This window comes from Chironomus tepperi, unplaced genomic scaffold (genome assembly GCF_022539635.2).
Source record: "Chironomus tepperi strain 1889 unplaced genomic scaffold, CSIRO-AGI_Ctep_v1 contig_429, whole genome shotgun sequence".
NCBI lineage: Eukaryota > Metazoa > Arthropoda > Insecta > Diptera > Chironomidae > Chironomus > Chironomus tepperi.
This window is the reverse complement of record NW_027226551.1, coordinates 505,039-532,021: the sequence shown is the minus strand read 5'-3', so window position 1 is coordinate 532,021 and position 26,983 is coordinate 505,039. Positions and strand designations below refer to the sequence as shown.

The 26,983-nt window shown below is 34.5% G+C and overlaps 1 protein-coding gene across 1 annotated transcript in view; it reads right to left on the bottom strand.

The window, feature by feature from the left end:
- amon (prohormone processing protease amontillado) overlaps positions 1-25,824 on the bottom strand; it is a 35,650-nt gene extending 9,826 nt beyond the window's left edge. The window contains exons 1-2 of the mRNA XM_070649664.1: positions 24,837-25,824; positions 3,553-3,660 (exon numbers count right to left, since the gene is read on the bottom strand). Of these exons, the coding sequence (XP_070505765.1) occupies positions 3,553-3,660; positions 24,837-25,019 (291 nt within the window). The 5' untranslated portion in view covers positions 25,020-25,824. The remainder of the gene's footprint in view (positions 1-3,552; positions 3,661-24,836) is intronic.
- Between the last annotated feature and the right edge of the window lie 1,159 nt (positions 25,825-26,983).

Sequence of the window (26,983 nt, the reverse complement as noted above, 5' to 3'; positions counted from 1 at the left end):
ACTCAATTATACTGGTATATAAACCTATGGTAACATCCCATTACAGGAATCCAATTGCAACAGGATGAACAAATCATATTGCAATATTGAAAACAGGTTCCAATCAGAAACATGTCTAGATAGTGCAAGTAAGTTAATCGATCCATAATCTTGCACTAGGTTGACATAAATCTGGCATTTGTGTCGGAATTAAATAGAATCTGTCCTCAATGGCCTAAGGCCAGATTTTGTACTATCGCCCGATTTATGCTATTCGGATTGGATGCTCAAAGACAATTCTTCCATCCCCTAAAGCCACTTCAATTCATAATTGTTACTCTACAGATACATCGGATGTTTACCCTTAATTATTTTTGTACATCTAGATCCATTTGTAACATCCATCATGGAAATAATTAGTTACAATTTTTTATTATTTCCTATCTGTTATCAACATGCTCATACTTTTGCACTCACAAAATTGAATAAAGAATAAATAAATTAAATTAATTAATTATATCCCATTTTTATATCAACAGACGGTCATAACTCAGCAAGAGCTCACATAATTCTTTATACCCATTTCCATGTAATAAATTTCAGCTTGAGAGCAATAAGATTTTCGCATCATTGAGGCTACGTCAACAAGTGTGTTGAAGGAAAAACATTCATTTCATTTCTCGTTTAAGACGATTGGAATTCTGATATTAAATGAAATAAAATTGAGGCCTTGAAATGGAAATGGAAGTACAATGTAGCATAAAAAAAAAATTATGAAGAACTCTTGTCGCTTTTATGACACTGATTTTGCCCTAGTTTTAAATTTAATTCTTCATTAAATAATTTTATTTGATGACTTTACAGTATGACAATCAGAAAAATATGCTCAAGTTATTAAATCATGTCTTCCAAGGTGCCAGCAATTAAGAAATGGAAAAGTTCATCATAACAATTATTGAGAATCTGTTGTGTCTTAAGAGAGATCTTAGAAACTGGCAGAAGTTATCTAAAGACAGATCAAGCTTCCGTCAAATTCTAAATACAGCAATGGGTCTCCATTCACATTCGCCAAGGAAGTAATTAAGTAAGCTATCGAGATCATGCTCTTTGTCTGTTAGGATTGTCTACTCAGATCTAAACCCAAAATAAAGATATGGCTACGTAGCAGTGGAGACACATTATGTGCCAAAGACCTCAAAACTCCACGCAACACACGAACCGAGCTTCATAACTAGAACGGTGAAAATGGAAAAAGAGCTTCGAAAATTAGACATGGCCTGGGATTGAACCCAGGAGCTTTGGCACGTAAGGCCAACGCTCTACCATTTAAGCTATTGATGCCATTTCACCGTCGCTCAAAAAATCATTCATAAATGTCTGATTTGTATTAAATAATGACAAGATGTAAATTCAACGAGTGAATCAAGTCAAGTCATTACACAAAAATCTGTAACTGCATTTTACATCGTTTCTTCAAAGCGATGTAATTTGTAATTTGTAACAAGCATAATTTGAGCATATAGCTTGTTGAAAGTGTCTCCTTTACCTCTGGGCCTAGAAACATGAGAGCTGAGCATGTCATGTTATGGCATTACAGGAAGACATTACGATTCCACCGGTGTGGGTACGGTAGGCAGCTACATTTATATCATGTCATTTTCATATCAATACCGGAGCACTTTAATGTACCACCGGTTCATCATTGGTATACCCAGAGTGTAGAAATGTCGAAGTTGGTCCTTATTTTTATTTTCAGATTTTTACATGGATTTTTTAAACGGTCAAAATTAATTTGAGATTTCGACGTTTTTGAATCCTTCAGGATTTCGACACTCAGATTTCCACGGGTAAACTATTGGTGTAGCATGCAACTTGGTCATAGCCAGTGTACCATTGCATCCTTCCAGTGGTGCATGTGCCTATACTGTCCCGTAACGTAATACCATCGTAGAAATCAACCCTTGATATCAAACATTTAGAGCATCTTCCCAATAGAGCAACTTGACATTAAATCATACATGAGTATGTCATACAATCCTCAATCTATATAGATTGACATTCCTTATATTCATTAAATTACTATAAATATTTCTCAACAGTCAGAGATGTCTGTCTATAGGATTTTAATACATTTATAAAACAAAATCCTTCCACAAATTGAACATTCAGTCATCCGATCATTCTTAATAACAAAGTTATAATACCCAAAGGGAAAAAATTCTTAAAAATAAGCCATTCATTGCTCATTTTATATGGCAATTGACAAATGAACAGCATCGACAATTGACAAGATTGTCGATGACATTTATGCGCGGTTTACATTAATTCAGCATTTATAAAGTTTTAATTAAGTGGTAATAATGATTAACCAGTTAAAAAAGTTCATCCTTTCAATTTAAATTGGTAATGAATAAGACAACAGACATAAAAAGGAAGGCACAAAAAAAGGTACAGACAAAGTTTTAAGTAAATTCTTTACAATCGAAAGGTTTGCAAAATAAATTTTTGTTAAAAGGGGATTTTTTTGGGTTCTCGATCGATTTATTCCATCTTGTTCTTCTTCCTTCAGTAAAAGGAACATTATGAGAGTATTTCGCATGAATGATATAAAGGTATGGTGTCTATTTCTATGCCGCAAGAGAAATCCTCTTTCATTTCCTATTTTATGTGAAATATTACTGATTTTTATATCCTACATAATTTTTTGGATAAATATGATTAAGGATTGTAATTTCGTAAGCATTGTGAGAATCCTTGTCACATTTCATCAACACTCCTATACCAGTTATGAGCTTTGTAAAGCTTTAATGTGACATGGACACGCCTTGTTAGTAAAGCACGACCGAAATTGTTCATGGCTTGCAGTTCATCGAACTTGGTTCATTTTGGACAACAGTTCAATTACTCTCTACTTTCTGGTGGGAATCGAACCCACATACTTGAAAAGAGTAATGTAGATATCCGGTCTGTTGTTAAATCACTCGTATGCTTGAAATAGCGTTCTGCGTATGTCTAATACAGAAGCCTTGACCACACAGGTCTTACTCTAAAATTGACAAATTCGTGACTCGATACCATAGATTCCACTCTGCCCAGACACCGACTTACACAAAAGTCGTTAATAAATGACGTCTTGAATTTCAAAAATTCTCATTTTAAAATATATGTCATTTGTGAACACCAGAAAGCCACGATGCATGGAAATGTCCGAAAATCGGCACCAAGCCAGAATGACTCTGACAACAAACCAAATTCGATGAAATCCGGTTTTAATTCAGAATCAAGCCATAAACCAGTTTCTATGAAATCCGGTCTCAAGTCAGATTGTAACCGGATCTTCATCTATTGCTATCCCACGCGATTCCCGACTGAAGAACTCTTGGAAATTGGTCTGAAATTGGACTTGACAATTGACAAGTTGAAGCCAGTGATAGAGTCAGCTACAAGCAACGCCTATTAGAGATCATGGATCACAATTGATCGCTGGTCAGACAGCGAAGTATGTAAGTTAGTCCTTTCCCGGACAACTCCTAAAACATTCATTATAATCCTTAATATCAAAATCATACTCACCAATGGTTCTTTTTTCAAAATTCGTGTATGTGAGATGCTTCGTCTTGATCTTACATGTGGCAATGTGCTATGACGAAAATGAAATTCTTTGTTGGAGCTACCAGGAAGCTGTAAAAAAAAGATGAATAGCATTAAAAATCCAATTTGTATTATGATATTATTGAATATTGAATAATTTACGTATAACTGTAATGCGGAAAAAGGACACAAGAATATCATTTATGACTGTTTTTTATGAAATATATCCTGACTTTCAGGAAAGCATTTGATTGAGTTTAAATTGTGCATTCATAAAATGTTATTTTTGATTTGCAGAAAAAAGTGTCCAAAAAGGTTGACCAATTAATTTTTAATTGCCCGTTGATGGTTTTTGTTACTTCTTGGAAGTAAGTATTTGATGCTTATTTCTGTCTTTTTATGACCCTCGATGGTCATTATTATTCAAAGGATTGCATCTTCTAAATTTAGATGCTTGGATAGCACAAGATGGTTTTTTGATTCGAAATCATGCAGCAGGCCGGTGTGATTCAGGCATGGTGCCAAACTTAAATTGGTGCTAGAACAAGGTTAAAGTCTCATCGACCTGGGGCTGGATTTTCGAACAATTAACCGATTTGTGATACCGAGAAGCATATTTAACCTATAAAGGATATTTGCATAAATTTTGATAGCCACTCGAAGTGACTCGGTGGTGGAATGGAACCTTACTATGGCAGCAACAACTCTGACATCTTGGGTTCGAAACTCGGCAAGAGAAGAAATATTTCATTTGTCCTTTCTGGAATTATATGTCGTAGAAATACACGGCTTTTAGGCTTCTTTTGTAGACTACAAGCAGTAATGTCATCAAATTAATAGTTCTGATCCGACTTTAAACTGTACAATTATTAGCTACGAACCACCTAAACGTAAAAGCTTTATTCAATGAGCATCTTACGGTACCTTCTGAACATGCTCATTAATAGTAATTTAATATGTTCATTAAGCATATGCTTGGATGTTAAGGCCAGGTGCAGCTCTCGATATGAGCAACTTCAAGACTTCAAGCTTATCCCTTTCAATTTACGTCTTTATTCAAAATTGTTGCTTATTGTTCCTTAAAGTTTTTTGTACAATATTAAATTTATATAGTAAATAACGTTAAGTATCCTTTAATGGAAGCTACCAAGTTCTAAATAATCCTATTCATATACAATATTTTAAGACAACGTCTGCCTTTCATAAATATATTCTTATATTCTCAAAGCTTTGAGCATTACATTAATCCTCAAGCCCACAAAACTTTTCATTAACAAAATTTTGTTATAATCCCGAATTCTTCTTGCTTTATGCTCCTTTCACACTTATGAGAAATGTTTAATGATTTTTTTAACAGAATTAACCAAAATTTTATAACTGCTACAAGCATAAAAACATGAGCTAATGAGATATGGTATGGAACCAGACAAACATTAAAACATTTAGAATATTAAGTTTTCTTAAGATATAAAAGTAAATATTGATAATTATGTGCCACATAAGACATCTGCGCTTCATTATAGCAGATGAACAACCCCTTAAGCAGCATAAGACTCAACATGAAGCTACAATTTAAACACAACATTGTACTTCCATTTAGTTAGTTGAGTTTTTCCAGAGAATTTTGAATGCAGGAATAAATTATTTGTGCTAAATTTAATGCAGGATATATACAGTTGATCATCAAATTAATTGTAATTCAATATTAAACCAATTATTGGCTGAACATAATTTAAATTGAATTTATTTTGAATTTTCATAAATTTATTTTTTTAGAATATTTATTATGTAAACCTCAAGGCTATTACTGTTTGATCCAATAGCTACGCTAATTGCAACATATGTTTCCGTTTTTAGGGCAGTTGTGAAAGAAAATGGCGGGCTTAGCTCATTTTGATCGGATGGCTGGGTGGTTGGATGAATAGTTAGATCTCAGCAACCAGACATCGCAGAGAACTTGGATTTGAACCATTAACTCAGTACTACTGAATTTCTAGCTTAACTCTTGATTTAGTAGCTTATAACTATTCCTAAATGCTTTAATTAATGATTTTTTGATTTATTTACAAAACTTTTCGATGATTTGCCCTTCGGCAAAAATTTGAATTCTGTTTTGACCGTTTGTTCAAACAAAATTTGAATTGTTTTTAACTACTAACTCAAAATTATTATGAATTTTTGAAAAAAGTAAAAAAATTTGAATGTTTTGCAATGCCAACTTTGCAATATTTTGAGTTTGCAAAAGTGATGCAATTGGATCTGATAATTGATCTTCTTACAGACAAAGAAGTGAATCTAACATTCTGTTTGGACAGTTGTTCAATCAAATTTAGATGCAGAAAAGTCTTTAAATTCGACTCTGTAGATGGCAAAAATTTAACGAGAACAAGTTTCATGGATGACCAAATAATTCCTAGATTGGATGTGCAGAAAAGGACGCTAAAGTCGTAAACATTCCGAACTGGAATAAGTTCTCGAAGAATGCGCCGGTTTTAAAAGTTCTCTTCGCGTAGCAAAGGGTCCACATGCGCCCTATCCATGGAAGTAAGCGAGATGGTAAATGAGTGGGCGACCAAAAAACTCTTCGAAGGAAGCTGTCAATAGAGACATTATTGTACTTGCGATCGAAAATTGGCAGATGGAAGCTAGTGGTAGAACCAGCTTTAAGCGCCATATGAGGGAAGCCATTGATCACAATTGATCTGTATAGTCAGCCTAGGTAGTAAGTTTCAGCAAGCAGCAGTGTTCATAGCTCCATTATCTATTCCATTTTCATGAAAACCACCTTTATTTAAAGTTATAAATTTCCATCGTTCGTAAAATGTTGAAAGTTTAAAGATATTTTAACCCACACTTCATGCTTCATGTTATGGCTAAAATATTACCCAAAATTTATGGTAAAATAATTTTCCACGTTTCCAAAATCTAGCAGTAATTTATTTATGGTGAAATACCGTTTGTTACGTCCTACAGTATGAATAATTTTACAATAGCAATCACAATGTAAATTCCACTATGCTAGCTGCTATATAAAGTATGTCATTTTAGTAATTCACATTAAGACAAATTATTGGCATTCCAGTCGGTCGTTTGGTTCCGCTGAACATCAAAGATACTTTTTGAAATTAAAAATTAATCACAAAACTTCAAAACAATTTGCTTCTAATAATTTCTTATTTTTTCTGACGGAAATGTCTTTGCAGTACAGTAGAATAAAGGAAGCATAAAGAAGACACTAGAGCAGTGATGGACAACCTCAAATCCGCGACATACTAGTAACAAATGCCATTATCACTATGCATTGTACGGTTTCCGTCAAGGTTTTCCCCTTTCCCAAGGGGTGCCGCAGCACACAGGTTGCCCACCACTGAACTATGTAGAAGACAAACTTCAATGTGAACGTATGGTTTCTATACACATTTTTTTCCTCCTGTGGTTTGTGTCTACATCTGTTAATACAGAGAGACAACACAATATCTGTGAAAGATTAAGAAAGAAAAACTTTACATTTATCCACTACTATTTTTTTCTACCTCAATAAATAGAATATCTGGAAAACGTGACCCACATTTAAATCGAGAAAATACAAGTTGAAGGGTCCCGAGTGACACATAAGGAGGTGGGTTTTATCATGGAGGTTTTGAGATTCTTTCAAAGCACTGGGGACGATTTCTCTGTTGATGGTACGGAATATGTATAGGTACACTTCTGGTTTGGTACCAATCTCGTGCTATATTCCAGAAGTTCACCCTACCAATTGTATCTATACTGTACCTACGAGTTTGGTCCTATTATCACACATGGAAGCTACCAGCCATATGGAAGCTACACCTAAGAACTCATAGAGAGAGCTGTTCATAGAGTTAGTATGGCATTTGGTATCGGTAATTGGCAGACGAAAGCTAGTGACAGAGCCAACTTTAGGATAGGATCAAAATTGAGATTACGACCAGCGATCTATACCACTAACGAGTATAAATAAGTTACTAAAACAGTAGTCTATTCAAGTACGGAAGTTTGACAAACCCTCATATGTTAAGCTGTCATTACCCCTGAGACGCATATAACGTGAAGCTTTGGATTTTCAATTTGATATTGAAATATCCTAACAGACAAAGAACATGCTCTCTAGAATTTTCTAACCTTAAACATACTAGACGAGCATCTTGGTCAACTTAATCTGCTTTTGAGAGCATGCTCTTTACTCTATAGCAGGGATAGCTTTAGCAGAGCCTTTAAAGCAGCTCAATGACGTACCCTTCTTCATTTGTGTCATTCGGGCTTGTCATGTGCATTCTTTCATTCAATACAACAAGTGAAGAAATGGGAATGAGAAAATCTACTTCCTTCACTATTCATGCATTTCTATTTTAGCAAGTAGATAAACTTTCTAGATTAATTTTCAATCAACTATAATAGAAATGTTTGAAATTTAGATAGCAAAATTAATTGCATGATGTAACTGGAATTGTATATGCGTCTTAGTTTCATATTTTCACGACAATTTATGTTATTTCTTCTTCATCAACGGAACCATTGAAGATTTCTCTGTATTTATCTCAAACAAGCGGAAATTCCATAGTACAAGTGCTTTGTATCGAAGTGGAATTTGTCCTACAAAAGATGGAAAAGAAAGGCATTTGGAGCATGAGATCTAATAAGAAAGGAATAGCTAAGGAAATATGTCAATTAAGCGTTCATACGTAAGATGAAATAAAAGTCATAGAAGTACAATAATTCATCAAACAGGTGCTTTACAGGTGGAATGTTTCAATTTGTACTGCTCATCTTGATAATTTCATTAAGTTAAGCACTCTGCAGAACCAAATTAGATTAACTCTTTTTCTAGATTATTAGGGGATTTGTTCATTCGTTGTTCCTTTTTCTGTTCATTTTCCTTCCTGGTTAAATTTTTAAATTTCCTACCTTTTTTTCTAGTTAAATCCTGATAAACACTAAATGGAACCAAATGGAAGACGCCTCCGCATGGCATCCATATGGCTGCTCATTAAAGGTTATATGGGTATCCAACAGAGGCCATATGATTGCTTCCAATAGAACTTCCATATAGCCACCCACACTTATGCCATGAGGAGGCAGCTTCCATTTGGTGACACTAAAATAATTTTAACGGAAACTCAAAAGCTTCATTCATCATTTGTGTCGGGAATTTACGTATTACGTATTCATTGGTTACAGTTAATTCTATTGAATTATTCATTCATTTAAAATTATTGGAATGAAACGCTTTTCACAACCTTATTGACGATTAAAATTAATTTATGAGAATTGAAAAGTATTTCACGAAAAGTGAATTGAATTAGAAAATAACGTAAATTTATTCTCAATGCTTTAATCAAATGAGTACAAATTTAAAGCTTTCATTGCATTCAATGTAGCAGCACATGTTGAGTATTTAGAAAGGTCTGAGTCTGATGATTAGGTTGTTATAAGGCTAATCCGTGCACTGCACATGGAATTCTCTAACATTTTCTCGTCTTTAGAATGTCACACATAGTTCGGAGACTGATTAGAATCAATATGGAACTCAATATAGACTATTCCGTCTCCTACGTGTCAGTCATAATAAGATACAACAATTTTAGATGCTGAAACTTAATTTTGATACTTAATGACATCAGACTTGACTGTATAGCAGAGAAAATACCACTTTTGCAACAACTTGATCCGATCAGGAATCGAACTCGCGTCCTGCAATTTCAGATCGTATGCTCTTACCATTAAGCTATTGTGGTTGTTTGAAGTACTTAGCAGAATACCAATTTAAACTATTATTCTGTTTTTAATGTTTCTAGACACTGTCCTGAGCAGCACAAAGCAGTGAACCGAATGTCATCACAGACAGAACAACTTTGCATCTTACCGTTAACTTAGCGATGTCCCAGCAAATACATTTTGCTGTTTGGGTATATGCATCTTTACCATTAATGTGGCTTTACTTGTAAAATCTAAAACTAGATAAAAGCTAGATACCAAATAAACATTACTGTCATCTATGAAAACGAATGTTACAAGCAATCATCAATGAATACAGAACACGTAGCTAACAATCAATACTTTTTTGACAACAAGTTAACTACATAATCACTTAGGAGTAATTGGATTCAACAAGTAATGAAATGCCTGAAAATAACCTAATTATTATTCATTGCTTTTGTATTCTGATGTCGCAATTAAGGATGAAGAAAAGTTCGTTCAAGCAATAGACACAACTTCGTCATTCAAAATTTTATGTAATTAGGTAGCTTCAGTTCCATTTGTTAACAAAGCTTTGTTAAAACTTTTATTCTCATAATTTCTATCCGTGGAACGAGAAAATTAAGGTAATTTTCACCAAAGAGTTTATGTTGCTGTATTGCAAAGCAATAGCAGTGCTGCTCATGAATAAATGTATCAAAGCAACGTGCTTGATATGAAAATCGTGCATAACCGGAATATTAGACAAATTTCAAAATTAAATCTTTGTGAATCAATTTTTCATGCTTCATGGTTGTGTGGCAGTGCACGAGACACAAAAATGAAGAAGGGTCCGTTACGGAGCTTTGTGTCATTCGGGATAAAAAAGAAGAAACTTATTTGAATAACTTATAGTTATTCAGATCTTAAAGATTCAGAGCTTCGCGTTTTGTGCGTTTCAGGGCTAGTGACAGTTTGACTTAGTCAGCGTTCGCCAAGCCACAGCACTTAAATCCTTCGAAACATTCTGACAGTTCAGGATACACGTCCTTTTCAAAACATGCAGAGGCCGCTTTCCCTTGCCATCCAGAAATCACTCGGGATAAAATATTTAAAGGTACTTTAGCTGTTCAGATTTGAAGAAAGGTTCGCGTGATGCTTTGACTTAGAATACGCCAAGTCACAGCACTCAAACCTAGAGTTACAGTTTATAGGAGAATCCTAACCACTCCTTTGACGACATTACTGCCTCTAGCCTACAAATAAATGCTATGAGTCGCGTTTCCTGTGCTTATGATTCGAAAACGGACTTGTTATAAAAGAATTCCCATGTCGAGTCTCGAACCCATGACCACAGGGTGGGTATTGAAATGATTAGGTACCAAATTACTAAGCCATTCCACCACTGAGTCACTTTATTGTTCAGCACGTGTTCTACAAAAATCAGTCTCTTTAAAGAGAGCATTTTATGTCGTTTCTAAATCTTATGCTGTTCTACCGTCTGTTTGTTAAAATAATCACAAGACTGCTTTTCAAGGTAAACTGTCGACATTTGTGCAGCCTAATAAGACGAGTTCATTTATGTGAGAAGAGATAACGAAACGAAAAGATTCTTCCCCACGCAAAAAAGTAAATTCCAATTTTCCTAACGCAAAAATTTTTGTCATTTTTTGTTCATGTTAAAGTTTAACATACATACAATTTTTGTACATTGAGAATCATGTGAGCATATTAATTTAATTTCACAATCTTTCATCGAATGACGCTTTTATGTGTACATTAAAAGTACGCGTGTATATATGTTGACTGTTCATCGCGGAAAGATAACATAGATTAATAGCAATGAAGGAGTATCTTTGAAGTATTCTCATATCTTTAATGATACCAAGTGTATGAAAATTTATTTAAGATTTCCAATATTGAGATGAAAGTGAGTATGATACAGCAGGCGTATCCTGAAACTTTTTTTATATGAAACGTCAACAATTTTGAGGAGTTTTGGAAGTTTTTTCTCGAAAAATCATTCAAGGTTCAATTATTACGTAGTGCTCTTAGGGGAGAGGAAGTGTAGGAAGGTCGTGCTTTAGGAGATGGGGTGGGGGTAGTGACTTCGAGTGTTGGAAGGAGCACGGAACATTGAAATATTATTCCGGATGGGGAATGTGAATCAAAAAGTTGAAGAATCGTATCCAAAACAGGAGAAGTTGCTATGACCCCCAAACCCCCTTCCCCAACTTCAATACACTCCTGGTATGCATACAACTTCAAATTTATTGCGACTTTGAGAGTCAATTTTATTTCGTCCTCCCCTATGGCTACATAAATGACATTGAATCGCTTCGTTAATACTGAATGAAATTGATATAATTCATAAGCTTTTGAAAATTGATTCATCTCTAATGGTTTCATATTCTTATGATTTATTCATCTTCTTCTTTTACTTCTTCCACTTCTTCAACTTTTTAATAGTGCATCTTGAAGAATTAATGGGGTTGGCTGGTTTATACGTAACACTAAAGTTTATTTCCCGAGTGACATAAATTGAGAAGGCTCTATCACGGAGTTAAAGCTGTTTTATCAACAATGAATCTAAGTTGCCTTAATTTGGCATCCATATGGATGCAACACAGTGGCAGCTTCTCCATTATGTGCTAACCCGAGTTACACAAATGAGGAAGGCTTCTCTCCGGAACTTTTAATGCTCCGCTAAAGCTTTTTTACTAAAGTTGAATGAAAGTCAACTAGATTGGGCAGCCATATGGATGTGACACGAAAACAGCTTCTATTATGTGTTGGCCCGAGTGACACAAATGAAGAAAGCTCGGCTAAGCAGCTTTTAAGCTCTGATAAATCTCTTTTATTACCACCAAATGGAAGTCGCCTTTATTGGGCAGCCATATGGAAGCCGTCCTAATTTGGCCTCCATATGGCTGCCAAATTCATGCAGCTTCCATTTTGTCATAATAAAACAGCATTAACTGAGAATTTAATGCTCCAGTTCCGAGCTTTTCTCATTTGAGTCTCTCGGGTTTCTCCCTTAAGTCTCAATTTTTCATGTAGCACCAGATGTTCCCTCTACAGTATACATTAATCCCCCTGTTGTACAATTTAGTTTAATGCGAATTTTTCATAAAAATCGACTACAATTTTTTCAGTCAAAATTACAAGCACGTATATGATTATTTTACCCGTATAATCCATAGAAAAAAAAAAGAATTGTGTACTGAATTTTAAATACAAGCTGAAAAGTTCATATATCTGCAGGTTCACAATTTGCATATTTTTTCATATTCCATTGTTCATATGAATTAAATGACGAGGTAAAGTTTCTCTCATTTCTTAAGATTTTTCTACCTTACATGAGAACTTTACAGCATAGAACAATTGTCACTGAGTTAACTCATCATAAAAAATTGTAAAATCAAGGAAGAAAGTTCATCTTACAATGTAAGCTATGAGAATTTATAATATGTATAGAGTTGTATAAAGTTTCTTCATTAACTGGGATCAACTAACAAGATTTTTGTTGCTTGAAAACTTCAACAGGTTATTGCAATGGAAGGCAGCATTTTTGTGTTTTCGAAAGTTCTCAGATTTCACTTAGTAAAAGTTCAGGAAAACTAGTTAAAACTTCAAATCCAGCACTAAATGTCGTATGAATATTATTAAAATATGCTGTATTGATTAAAATTTTCTAGGGCAGAGATGAACTTTGACACAAAGATTGCCTATTTCTGGGTATTTATAATGCCTTGAGCATTGTGATAATTCTCGTCATATCGATAAAACTTTAAAAAATAATTAATAGATCGGCTTCTAATAAGAATCCAGCCCACGTCCTCCTCACAACCTTAAACTATGATTTCTCGATGTCGAGATCGGAAAAATCTCGTCTGAGTCCCGTCCAGGGGACCAGGATTTCGAGAAGGCAGAATCTTCCGAAAGGAATTTCAAGCTATAGAAATGACCAAAAAACCAGTCGCAGACCGTTTAGACTCTGGCTTGAGGTCTGAAAATCTGGCCTGCAACTAGAGTCAAGCGTTTAGTACTTTTTGACAACTTTTCTTCATCATGTGCTTTCGGGCATGTCAAATCGACGATACTTGAGATCGCTTTCGGGTAGGAATCAAACCCACATCCTCACAAAAGAGTGATACAGATATTCAGTCTGTTATGTTACCATTCGGTAACAGAGGCCTAAATCTTACACTAGCAGAATCGCCTACGTATGGTTCGATCCCCCCGACTCTATTCTGTTCAAACAACACAATGAATAGTCATGCGCTAGAAAACTGATGAATCGTTTGTCTAATGTATTGACAGGTGTGCAACCTTGAGTTTGATTCAATATGTTTTTGAACCCGAGTGACACAAATTAACAAGATTTTAAGGCTTTTAAGGATCTGATAAAGCTCTTTCATAAATATCATATGGAAGCCTATTAGTGCAGCATCCATAAAAATAAACTTTTAGCTATTCAGATCTTTGAGTTCCAGAGCTGCGCTAGGGCGATTCGCGGCTAATGATTGTTTAACGGGTGAGGGCGTGTCAGACGACCGCACTCAATAGACCTACAGTTTATAGTGGGATCAGAACCACTCCTTGTAGCATCCATATGGCTGCCAAATTATATTATGTTCTTTAATGGTTAAAGACTCTTCATTTACACAGATAACATCTAACTAATGGTAAATAAATCCGAAGTTCAAATTAAAAATTAATAGCTATAGTTCCCTAAAGTCGAGCAATACTTGGAAATGAGCGTAATAAGGACAATAAATCTAGTCTACCCAAAACGTCTTGTACATAATGAAGTCGAATCAAATCAATTTCAACTGTGACCTATAACTTAAACTGTATTAAAGACTATATAGTCTCCTTATGTGACAGTAAGGCGTACTACATTGTATGACATAGCATAGCCACCAACACTTTCATCAACTTTGTAAGAGATCAAATTAAAAGAGAAAAAAAAATTGTTGGATCTATCATGCTTCATGCATCTTTTATAATTTTAAATGACATGATATATAGTAAGACTATGCATGTTAAAGTGATTGTAAATTATATTTCCTTATGGGATTTATTATAATATGAAGGATAACGGAATTCTTAATAATATCCATCTACATATATATCAAAGGATCTTATTTCTTCATCCAAGTCAATTTATAAGCCATGATAAGTTTTATAGAGATGAAATCACAGCTGCTTTAATGGACTAAAAGAGAAAAATCTTCTGTTTAATTAAAATAATGAAAAGCAGGCCGCAAGATGAAAAAAACAAGGAAATTCCATTAGATATACATTCGGGACGCAGTCAACATTATCGAATAGAAAAGGCCATTTCTCACACTCTAGATGCTGTTTATTTAGCTCTTAATACGATTTTATTCGTGTTAGCAATATGATGTATAGTAAATTTTATTATGTTATGACCAACTGCGTTGAATTCAAAGTGGTTTTTGTGTACGAGGAGGAAGAAGAAGGAAAATTAACAAATATATATATTTTCATACCCTCCAGTTACTGCGATGTCTCCTAACAATATTTGACTATCATTATTTCCCTTTTTTTTCTATCTCAGAGTTTCAAGGACTTTTGAGTAAATGTAAATATGGCATATGCTTTTTTTTTTTTTATTTCACAATGTTCGTCTGCTGCCTAGGGATTTATAGACAAAATTGCTTTTTAAAATTTTTAATAGATTTTGAGGTTGAATTGAATAAAGATATTTTTTGGTAAATGTGGATTTGTAGGAATTGAATTGACATTTTGTTATCGACATGAACGAATTGAGACATAGTCACAATGTGATTTACAATAGTAAGTAGAAGTCGAATTTATTCTGACAAGGCTGTCATGTGAATTCCGCAGTGGTAAGAGTGAAAGCTTTGTGATGTGAATGCATTGGAAATTCAATTTGGAATAAAACTTGCAGACTTGAGGTTCTTAATTGTGCATCTCGGTCGGAACATTTTGAAATTTTACCATTAACAATCAATCAATTGGCAAATTTGGTTGTTTTCGGCAATTTGATTGTTTTTGGCAAATGTGAATGTTTTGGACAAATTTGATTGTTTTGGACAAATTTGAATATTTTGGATGTTTTTGACAAATTTGATTGTTTTGGACAAATCTGAATGCTTTGGACAAATTTGATTGTTTTTGGCAAATCTGAATGCTTTGGACAAATTTGATTGTTTTTGCCAAATCTGAATGTTTTGGACAAATTTGATTGTTTGACAAATTTGAATGATTTTGGCCAATTTGATTGTTTTGAACAAATTTAATTGTTTTTTGGCAATTTGATTGATTTTGGCAAATCATAATTTTTTGGACAAATTTGAATTTTTTTTTTTTTTTTTAAATTAAACTTTTTATTCATTAAATTTTTAACTTAATTATGTACAAAGTTTGGATACATTTTATTTGTATTTAAATTTTTAAAGGATTCTGACTAATCGCCTTCATCACTTAGTTTTTGATTTTATTTTGAAATTGTTTTGCTTTAATTTATGTTGTGGTTTATTCGGTGTTTCGCGACGCAAGACGAGTGTTGAAGTTCGCTTGCAACTTTCCGACGTAGTCCTCAATAGAGGGTATTTTTGCTTCAGTATGTAGATCTGATATCCTTTCATATCTTGTTTTGTTGAGAACAATTCTCAAGAATTTGTTTTGTAGTACTTGTAGTTTTTGTAGATGTGTTTTTGCCATCCGTTGAAATGCTGGACAGCCGTATGTGAAGATGGGTCTCACGGCTAGCTTGTAGATGAGAAGTTTGTTTCGAACGTCGAGATGTGAGTTCCTGCTGATGAGGGGATAAAGTAGTCTTAGTGCAGTGTGAGCTCTGTTGGTCACATATTCTACATGCTGCTTTAATGTCACTCTCTTGTCGATTATCATTCCCAGATATTTAGCTTCGGTTTCCCATTTGATGTTTTCGTTGAGGAATTTGATGTTGTCTCTAGGAAGTTGCCTGGAGTACCTATTTGTGATGAATAAGGCTTGAGTCTTCTGTTTGTTGAGATTTATTTTCCATTTGTTCATGTATTGTTGTACTTTTCTTCCAGTGTGTTGTAGATGTGTTACAATATCGGCTGAGTTTTCTGCAGAATGATACAATGCAGTATCATCTGCGAAGAGTGCGATATTGTTGGTTGTTTCTCTTACAATATCATATGTGTAGATGTTGTAGAGAGTTGGTGAAAGCACTGCTCCTTGTGGTACTCCGAATTTGATTTCATTGGTTTCTGAGAACTGACCTTTAATAAAAACTGAGAAAGTTCTTTCACTTAGGAAAGATCTTACAGTTTTTATAAGTGGTAGTGGAAACCCTAATTTGATCATTTTAAACAAGAGTCCGTTATGCCAGACTCTGTCAAATGCTTTCTCCACATCTAGGAAGATCATTCCTGTTGATTTCTTCCTGCTTATGCTTTCCTTTGCTGTTTTGATTACTTTGATGAGTTGGTGAGATGTTGATCGTCCTGTGCGAAAGCCACACTGTTGAGTCGGAATGATGTTGTTATCCTCCAGATGCTCGTTTATTCTATTCAGCAATACTCTCTCAATATTTTGCTTAGGGAACTAAGCAAGCTTATTGGCCTATAGCTGCTCACTTCGTTTGCTGGTTTGCCAGGTTTTGGGATCGGGATTACTTTAGCTTTTTTCCAAACTTTCGGAAAATAGTTAAGTTTGAGACACGTGTTGATGATGAACTTCAAATATTCGAAGCCTTTTGGTGGAAGATTTTTGAGGAGTATGTTGTTGACATCGTCTAATCCTGGTGCTTTAGGATTTTTCAGATTTCTTACAATGTATGAGATTTCCTCTACATTTGTAAGTTCTGTGCAGTCACTATTTTCTCCTTCCAATGCTTCCTTCACTGCGTTGTCTACTTCCTGGGTATGTACTGGGTTGTTGTCCTCAAGTGGATTTTCGTGAGCTTTACGAAAATAGTCACTGAGAACGCTGGCTTTTTCCTTATTAGTGATGAATGTTCTATCTGCATCAATCAACGGTGGCATCGATTTTGAACCTTTCTTGCAATGCTTTGCAATCCTCCAGACTGTTTGGTTTGATGGTTGGATTTCTGAAAGCCGCTTATTCCAGTTTGTATTTTTGAGTTCCTTAATTTTGTCTTTGATGACTTTCTGTAGAATGTTTAATTCAGTTTTGATTTGATTATCTCTGCTACGTTGCCATCTTCGTCGAAGACTTCTTTTCGTCCTGATTAAGTCTTTGATTTCTGGTGTGAGCTTTGTCGATTCAAAGTTGATCTTTTCTTCTTCACAGTTTTGTTTCTGGAATCCATGATGAGTTCTGAGAATACTTTGATATGATGTTCTATCTCCTCTACTGTGTTGCATGGGTTTTCCAGAGTGCTGTCTTCGATGCGACGAGTTATATACGATTTGAATTTTTTCCAGTTGGCATTTCTGTAGTCATATCTGTAAACTGTGTTGTCTGTTCTGTCAACTTTGGATGTCCTGATTTGAAAATACACAGCGCAATGGTCACTCATTGTCTCTGTGCATTTTAGTTCTGTAGTGTTCAGACTGGAATTTGAGAGCATCAGGTCGATTGTTGATACAGATTTCGTCGGATCTTCTGGATAATACGTTGGTGAATCGGGGTAGTAGATCATGAACTCCCCGGACATATCCTGTAGTATTGTCCCGGCTTTGTTTGCTACGTTGCAATTCCACTCTCGATGTTTTGCATTGAAGTCTCCGCAGATGTAGTAGTTTCCTCTGATGTTTGTTATTTTGTTGATGTCATCTCTTAGATGATCGTCTATTTCCCTTCCTTTGCTTCCTCCTGGAAGATAGACGGAGAGGATGTGGCAGCTTATTGATTCGTTGATGAAGACTTTTATTCCGATGCATTCTATTAGCTTTGTGTTGTAACTTGGTTGAAGCTGATGTTTTAGATTTCTTTTGACAATGATCGCAACACCACCTTTTGGTCTATCAATGCGATCAAATCGATGAATTACGTAGTCAGGATGCGAGTCTACTTTGGAGTTTGGTTTTAGGAATGTTTCCGATATGCACGCAACATCAACGTTTTGCATGCTGAGGTAGTCGAGAAATGCTAACATCTTATCTGCAAGGCTGTTAGCATTCCAGTAAATTACGTTGATTCTTTGGTGACTACAATCCATGTTGACTCATGTAGATTTTGGCAACTTTTTGGCCGATGGCTTGTTGTACCTGTTCCTCTTTTAGGTACTCTGGCTTTTTGGTGATGATTTCGATGAATGAGTTGATGAAGAACATGCATTCATCGATTGTGCCTTGGGCTGGTGAAATTTGTTCCTTTGTATTACCACTGGATGAAGGTTCAGGATCGACCTTGTTTGTTTCCAAGGTTAGTGAATTGAAGTCTAGGTCCATAATTTCTACAACCTGCGTTGAGTTCTGTTGATGATTGTTATTGGTCTTTGGCTTTGACCTGTTGTTATTTCCATTCCTTCCCCTTCTCCTGTTTCTTCGTGTTTTGTTTTGATTTCCCTGATTTGAGGGTTTCTGTTGTGGATGATTATTTTGCGATTTTATGGTGACTGGTGCGGAGGTTTCAGAAGCTGGTTTTCTAGATGTTGTTGGTACCGGTTCTGGGATACTCCTAGCTGGTCTTTGTGATGTAAATTGATCAGATCCGCCTGATCGTTCACCTGCTTTTGATGTTGGTGGAGCATTCCTTTGTTGTCCAGCAGGATTTCGTGAATTCCTTTGTTGTCCAGCAGGATTTCGTGAATTCCTTTGTTGTTCACCTGATGGTCTGTTTTGATTTCGGTTGTTGTCGTTCATTGATTTAGCTTTCCACTTCTCGATTATTTGTTTCCTGATGTTGCATTCTTGTGAGATTGCTGTATGTTTCTCGCCGCAGAAGTGACACTTTAGTTTTTCGATTGGGACCTTGTTGGTTTCAATCGAAATGTAAGGACAGGTTTTTGAATCATGCTGTTCAGAGCATCTGAAACAGATTAGTGGTTTGTTACAACCACGTTGTCCATGACCAAACTGCAAACATTTCGAACAGAAAGAAGGTCCGTTACGCTTGTTGTTGTATTTAGCCCATTTTACTTTGAAGCCGTAGACACAGTTAACCTTTCGAAGGTTTTCCAAAATGTTACCTTCCTGTACTTTATTAAAATACAGAAGGTAGTTCTGGTCGTCGTCGTTTTCGTGTCTCCTTTGTTTCATTGTCATTTTGACAATTTTAACTGGTGATATGTTTTCCGTTTTCAACTCCTTTTCCAAGTCTACGATCTCCATCATTGGAAGTCCGTAGAGCACGAATTTCATCTGTGGTTCCTGGTTTGCATAGGTGTGAAAGTGGTGTTGTTTTTCTCTGAGGAGTTTGATGAATCTGTCGTAGTCGTCCCAACTCTCCGATGATACAACTTTTGTTTTGAGTTTATCCTTTTTGACGTTGATCATAAAACTCCTGGGTTGGTTGTTGATCTGGTTCATCAACCTTCTGATCTCCTGTCCTCCACCACTAGTTATATGGATCGGTGGTGGTTTTGGTTTCTGCTGTGATGTTACGTTGTTGTCTTTCGATGATGATGATATTTCACTTTGTTTTGGTTGTTCTGGTGCTTTGCTGTTATCTCCGCTGAAGTTGAACAATCTGTCATCGTACAGATTCGTCCTGGCATTTGAGAAGTCAAATTGTTTTTTGTTGTCATCTTTCTTTTTGCTAGCACTAGATATCTTTTTGGCTGGCGCACTGAAGATTTCAAGTTGGCTGCGACGTTTTTCTGCCCTTAATGGTTGGACGAATTGATCCATTGTTGTCTGTTTTGTTTTGAGATTTTCCATCTCAATGTCATGTTGCTTTTCGTTGTTTATATCCTCGGTGATGAGAGTTGTCACGGGTGCTGAATCTTGTTGTTGAGATTCAGGTTGTTTTTCCGAAAGTTTTTGGTTACTTTCCTCGTTGTTGAGATTTGTTGTTGTTTCTACCATTTTGCCGAACAAGTCAAAACACGTCTGAACAAGTTGAACTGAGATTCGAAACTTTAATCTCTGTTGTTGTTATCTGGAGCTTTTGAGAATTTTGAATTAATTGCGGAGCGAATCAAAAACACGTCTGTTCCCTTTGACGGACCGACGTGAACTGTCACAAATTTGAATGTTTTGTCAAATGGTAATTTGTGTCGATCGGGTATGCATTATACTTAATCTTACTTCTCAAGAAATTCTATTATTTTTTGTTGAAATATTAAAAGTCATGAATATTCAAGTAATCTTCTAAAAAGCTTTTTCCAATAGTAAAGAAATTTAATTTCATATTTTGCATCTTTCTATATACCTAAAAATAGCTAAGGTAAAGGTTCAACAAAAAAAGTAACCTTCAAGCACACATAAATTCATTCAATTTATCTAATTTGCACAAAATCCAAACAGACATAAATATCCCCTTAAGTCCTAGTTTTTATGGATATAAATTCAACAAGCTAAAGCATACAAAAGGTTATATGACATCGTCATGCTTGTAATTTAATGAAAATATTCATGGTGAACATTTTATTCCTTTCTTTGCCTCGGATTTCATACAATACGCTAAAATCACATCTCTGACGTAAATATCTGTGTCTAAATATAGCTTATCAATAAATTATTATCGGTTTTGACAGATGATGATTTCTTAAAATTATTATAACAAACTTTATGACATAAGCAGCACAAAAAAAGAAGATAATCTGTCAGTTTTTATTGCGACCCAGGGGCACAATGAGATGCTAATGGTTTTAATCAAAAAAATGTTGTGTCATCAATTCATTTTGATGGTTTTGCAACGTGTAGGAGTATAATTCCGTTACAGTTCTTAAATTTCTGCTTCCTCTCTTATTACACAAAAAATAAATATTGTGCTCATAAAAACAAAAAAAAAAGCTTTGCTGATGATGCTTCAAAGATAATATTGGGGCTTTTCTTTTCGACGAAATTTTTATGTTCAACAAATTTCGCGCTCATCAGAAATTGGTAATTATGGCTTATTTAGCTTTCGACAAAACAAGAAAAATAAGTCGTAACATCCCGAGCGGCACAATTCGGGGAACTACATTCGCTTTAAAAATGGACAAAAAATAAGAATTCACGACATCGTCAGGGGACATCAAGAAGCGTCATATGGTGTCAGGGCAACTTCACTCGATTTTTTAAATTTAAAGAACGCGCAATTTGTGTGACTTTACGATGGACATCGTCAATCCAAACCACACAGTTCCCATATTGCCAAAGTGTTCCATATGCATTAGATTAACGTTCCTAAGGTCAATATAGTATATATGGAACATTTTGGCTAAATGACTACATAGCTGCATATTTAGAACGGAGTTGAACAAGGTTTTTATTACAGGATGCGTAGTCCTAGCAAGTCGGTATCCTTTAGTTCAAGATAACAAACCAAATTGAAAGTTCATGTTTAACAGTTAATACAGCGACGGAGCAATGCCCTAGCTAACACATTATAAGAGACACAACCTTGGTATACTGCCCTTAGTTGTAATCAGTAAGTTTATTAGGGAAAAAGCGTCTTAGTGCTCCATGTCCCACATGGCGCAGGATTTTAATGAAGGAATGCCAGTTAAATGTCAAAATTGAGAATTTGAACATGCTTTAAATTTACTTTAAAGAAAGTATCACCCTTAGAATCGGTATTTGGCAAGCGGTAGCCAGCTATAGAGCCAGCATCAGACGATAACTGAGGGAGCTATGGACCACACTTGATCTGTATGGCCAATGAAGGCTTTTTTTGCAAGATGGAAGGCCTTTTGCATCAACCTAGGCTCCAAGTCGGAGTATGATTCCAGTAAGTTATGCTGCTCGGGACCAATGATTGAAGAAGACATAAAACTGCGAAGTAAAGTTAAGTATTATGAATAAATAATGAAACTGAAACAATAGATCCTACACAAGACACAAATATATATAAAAATACTTGATTGGCACTCATCTTAACGTGTGGGCTTAAATACTTGTGTTATAAAATTTTTTTGTTCGTTCATCAGTGCTTTAAAGGAACTTTTGAACAAACAACTGACTATATAAGAGATTAAATGATGATTTATTGATAATCATGTGGAATGGATTTCTTTTGTTACGAATTCATTCTAGTCATTGTTGGGTTCTATACGCACAGTGACAAATACAATAAAGTTTCTATTCCACAGCTGTTAATTTCATTGCTTTTTCTCAGGAGTTTATCCAGTTTTTTTTGGGTTAAAAATAGCCTGGGTAGCTAGAAAAGGAGGAATTCAGGTCAAAACTCATAAATTTTTAAGCAAGGCACTTTAATCGTACATTCAGTGGAAGGGGTATTTTTTAAAGAAAGTCATGATTCCTTATAACGCCTTAGAAGTGGCTCCGAATTGACAAAAATACGTTATAACTGTATAACGTGGACGTCTATAGAACTCTTGAAAGGAAAAATTGGCAAGTGAAAACCATTGATAAAACCAGCTTCAGGAGACCCCTGTGGGAGGTCATGGATAACAAATGATCTGTACGACCAGCGAAGTAGGTAAGTAAGTACTTAAATAGATTGTTCTTGAACATTTAAGCATTTAAGCAAATTTAATGTTATCTGGATTGAACTTAAATCCGGCATCATGTCTGAGTCACGTCGATTTGGTAGCAGATTTCAGATCCATTAACCGATTTTTGCTATTCGAGTGTGCATTCACAATATGTCGTCGAGTGACATATTTGGTATGGTTTATAAGCTGAGGTTTAGCAGAGCTTTAAGGTTGCGTGACGGAGCTTCTTAATATGAGTCGCTTGGGGTTCTTATTCATTCAAAACCCAAAAAGGCTTTGAATTTTGAACTTCTTAAGAAATCAGTACATTTTGAGGCTCTGTCTGGACATACCAGAAAATGACAAAAATACAGCAGCATTCCACCAAAAACACAGCAGATGGCCGCTCCAGTCAAATCCTCCAATTTTCTTTACTTTATGTATTTTTTGATGAATTTAAGCATAAAAACAAGGCACAGTTATTTATTATTATTTGTTAAGTAATTATTTATCTTCCAAAGATCCTATGTATCTTCCGTAAGGCTTTCGGTTGGTAATTAAAACTTGTTCAATTACGTCGTAATTATTTACTCAAGCATTCAATTTAATCAGGTTAAACATTCATGCACAATCTTCTCTTTTATCTGTAAATTCACTTGCTATTGATTGCTATCCACGTTTAAAAAAAGTAGATGTACACGAGCCACAACAAAAGGTTTATTTATAAAGTATAAGATACATATGGAATACAAAGTAATCACTTAAAAGGATACATGCTATATGCTGATGAAAAAAATTCAATTTTCTATTCCTTAAAATATCCTCAATCAAATTTGAATTTTCGATTATTGAATTGAAAATCAATCACTGTGGATGTTGAAAAGCACTTGACACATGATTTTTTGTGGAGTCAGTTGTTGGTCCCCAAGCTGTAAACATTTTTAACATGAAAGTCACAAAATGTTTGATTTGCATAAACGAATCAATAAATTTGAATAAGGAAGTTGATTAAATGTGTATGAGGAAATGGACAAAATGATGAAAAGCTTCTTTTTTGGATGTGACATGACAGAAAATGTTAAAAAAGGAACGAAATTTAATTACCATATGTTATAGAAAAGTTTCATCTTTCTAGTCTTATTTTCTATTTTGTAGTGACGTTCTAAGCATGAAAATTTGAATTTCTAGAATGCTAATGTACATAACTTATCATTCAATAAAGCAGCATGATAAGGATCCGACTACAAGTAATTTTATTGTTAACATTTATGTGTCAAAATAACAATGTAATTATTCACAATTTTCGTACCTAAATATGGTCGAATGGATTTGTGCGTGGGAGTTGATGATATCAGATTACGAAATTGTACAGTTTTTTTGGGCATTTTAGAGACGAGAATGAATCAACAAAGATAAGATAGAACTGATAAAATTTACCAAAAATTTACGTAAATTATTCAATATGGCAGTGATGGGCAACCTGTATGACTCATCACAATAGTGTGTGATGTTTCTTGCGGCTTGCTACAATAATGTGCTCGCTACTACAGTTTGGACAACCTGTGTGACATGGCATATGTAACTTATGTCGTGTATGAGGTTTCAATCTAGCATTGTGTCGCTAGACTACATGCACCCATTATGTCGCAATACATGACCGCACATGATTCTTATGTCGCATACATGAATCTTATGCCGTGAGACATCGAACCTTATGTCAAGCGATACATGAACATGGTACTTTATGTCGCGATACATGAACCTTATGTCGCGATGCATGAATCTTATGTCGCGATACATGAATCTTATGTCGCGACACATGAATCTTATGTCACGGAAAATGAACCTTATATTGCGATACATGAGCCTTATGTTGCGTTATATGAACATTATATCGCGATACATGAACCTTATGTCGCGATACATGAACGCGATACATAAGCATTATGTCGAGATACATCGCCATAAGCCTTGTTACATAGGAGTCTGCCCACCACTGCAATACGTTCGTAACTTTATATATATCAAAACTTACCGCTCCAATGTTATGAAAGCCATTACGCTTTGCAATATCATGTGCCTCATGATTATCAACACTACGTTTGAATTTCACAAGGAATGAACTAGTAAATAATTCACCCGATGATGGAGATGACGTCACTTGTGTCAGCGATAGAGCAAAAAGTCCCAGGAATAGGGAGCACCATTTCTTTGGCATATTCTTTTTGAGTAAATCCACGCAATTAACTTTTTTCTTTTTGCTTTTTTTGCTTCTCTTTGGATGTTGTTCCTTTAATTATTTTAATTTATGCTGTTTGATTTCCTTTCTTAGTATTTTGCACTCATAATTTTTTTAAAGATCAATCACATGCAGCGATTTTAATTGATTTTTTTTTTTAATATATTACTTCTTCTTGCACGCTCTTTTCAATTCCGTTTAGCATCAACAGAAATGATGATTTTACACTCAATTAAGCTCTTTGATTGAGTCGTAAAAAAAATTTTTTCTCCCCTTTATATTTACTGCTGTGATATTCTTCTTTTTACTATATATTTATGTACGTATAAATATGACAGATAATATGACTCTGAGGTGATAAAAGGAGGAGAGAATGGAAATTTTTTATTTTTGGAAGAAATCAATAAGCTTCAATGAGAATTTCCTTTCTTTTTTTTTCTCTCGGTTCTTTTTTTTGCACCTTTATCACTTAATAACACTTTTGGATATAATTTCCTTTGATACTTTTTCACACAGTGGATGTAAAATAAGTTAAGAAACTTAATAGCAACTTATGGTTGATAACAAAAAAATGTCACTGTTCCTTTATACTTCTTTTAATTAATTTCACTTAAATCTCTTTTATGATTATTATTACATAAATTATTGGAATAGACTCTCGATTCTTACAATGTTTATTTTGGTATGTCTATTCACTTTTGTTTAACCAAAAATAATACCAAAAAAAGAGAAAGGAAAAAGTTTTTTTATTTGAAAAAAAATTCTAACAAAAAATCAAAAACAAAAATATTCCTTATCAATCACCATTTTAATGCTTTTAATCTCTTCGACTGATAAAAAGTGAATGAATGTGTGTTGGAGAAAGAAAAAAAAAGTTCCCTTCGATTTCGGATGCGGAAAATTTTTTTTTTTTTTTGATGATCATGCGCATATCCTCGAGTCGACGTGCAAACGACGTCATAGCCGTTATTATTCATAGATAAATTTTAAGCGGATTTTTTTTGGAAATTGTAGTTTATTAAGTCACTTTGTTCATTATAGCGTTTGTTCAGCTGACACTAAAATCATGACAACTAGACATAGTATATAGCTCTTGTTTGTATTGATAGCTCAGTACAAAGAGCTTTTATTGCGCAGGACATTAAAACATTCAAATCAACGCATAAACACTGTAAAAGACAATTTTTCATTTTGGTAACCACAACACAATGCTTTTTCAACGTTTTACATTGTTTTCAATGTTTTAATGCGTTCAATGTTTTACAGTGTTTTTCAATGTTTTACAGAATTTTACAGTGTTTTTCAATATTTTTAAGAATTTTACAAATGTTTTTTTATTAATTAAGAGTGTTTTCAATGTTTTACAATACTCTTCAATGTTTTACAGTACTTTTCAATGTTTTTATATTGTTTTTTGAACAAAATTTTGAATTGTCGTAACCGTTAGAAGGTTTGAATTATGAAAAATCCGTTAAATGACGAATTCCATTAATTTGTTGTATGGTGACTTAAAATCTACTGAATTTAGTTTTCAGGTCGGCGAAGTGATCGGACTTATTGGATCTGGATCTTCTTTTTAGGTTGAGAAATATTTTGAACCTTACTGGATCTTGATGTTTATTCTGAAAATGACTGGATTCTACTGGATCTTGGTCAAAGTCAAGAAAGTGACCTGAATCCAGATTAATGGATCTATTTAAAATTGATCAAAAATATCTTGAACCTTATTGGATCTTGTTTTTTAGGTCGGAATTCGTTTTAGAAGTGATCTTAGATTCTACTATGATCTTTTTCTTTTTAAAACATCAAGTAAGTGATCTTGGATCCAAAAGATATATTATTTAATATTGTTTGCTGATTACAATAACAAGCAAACAGAAATTCTTACGCTTTAAGGACAGTCATACGTGGCTTTTTTGTACCTTTCTGCAACATAAGGCATA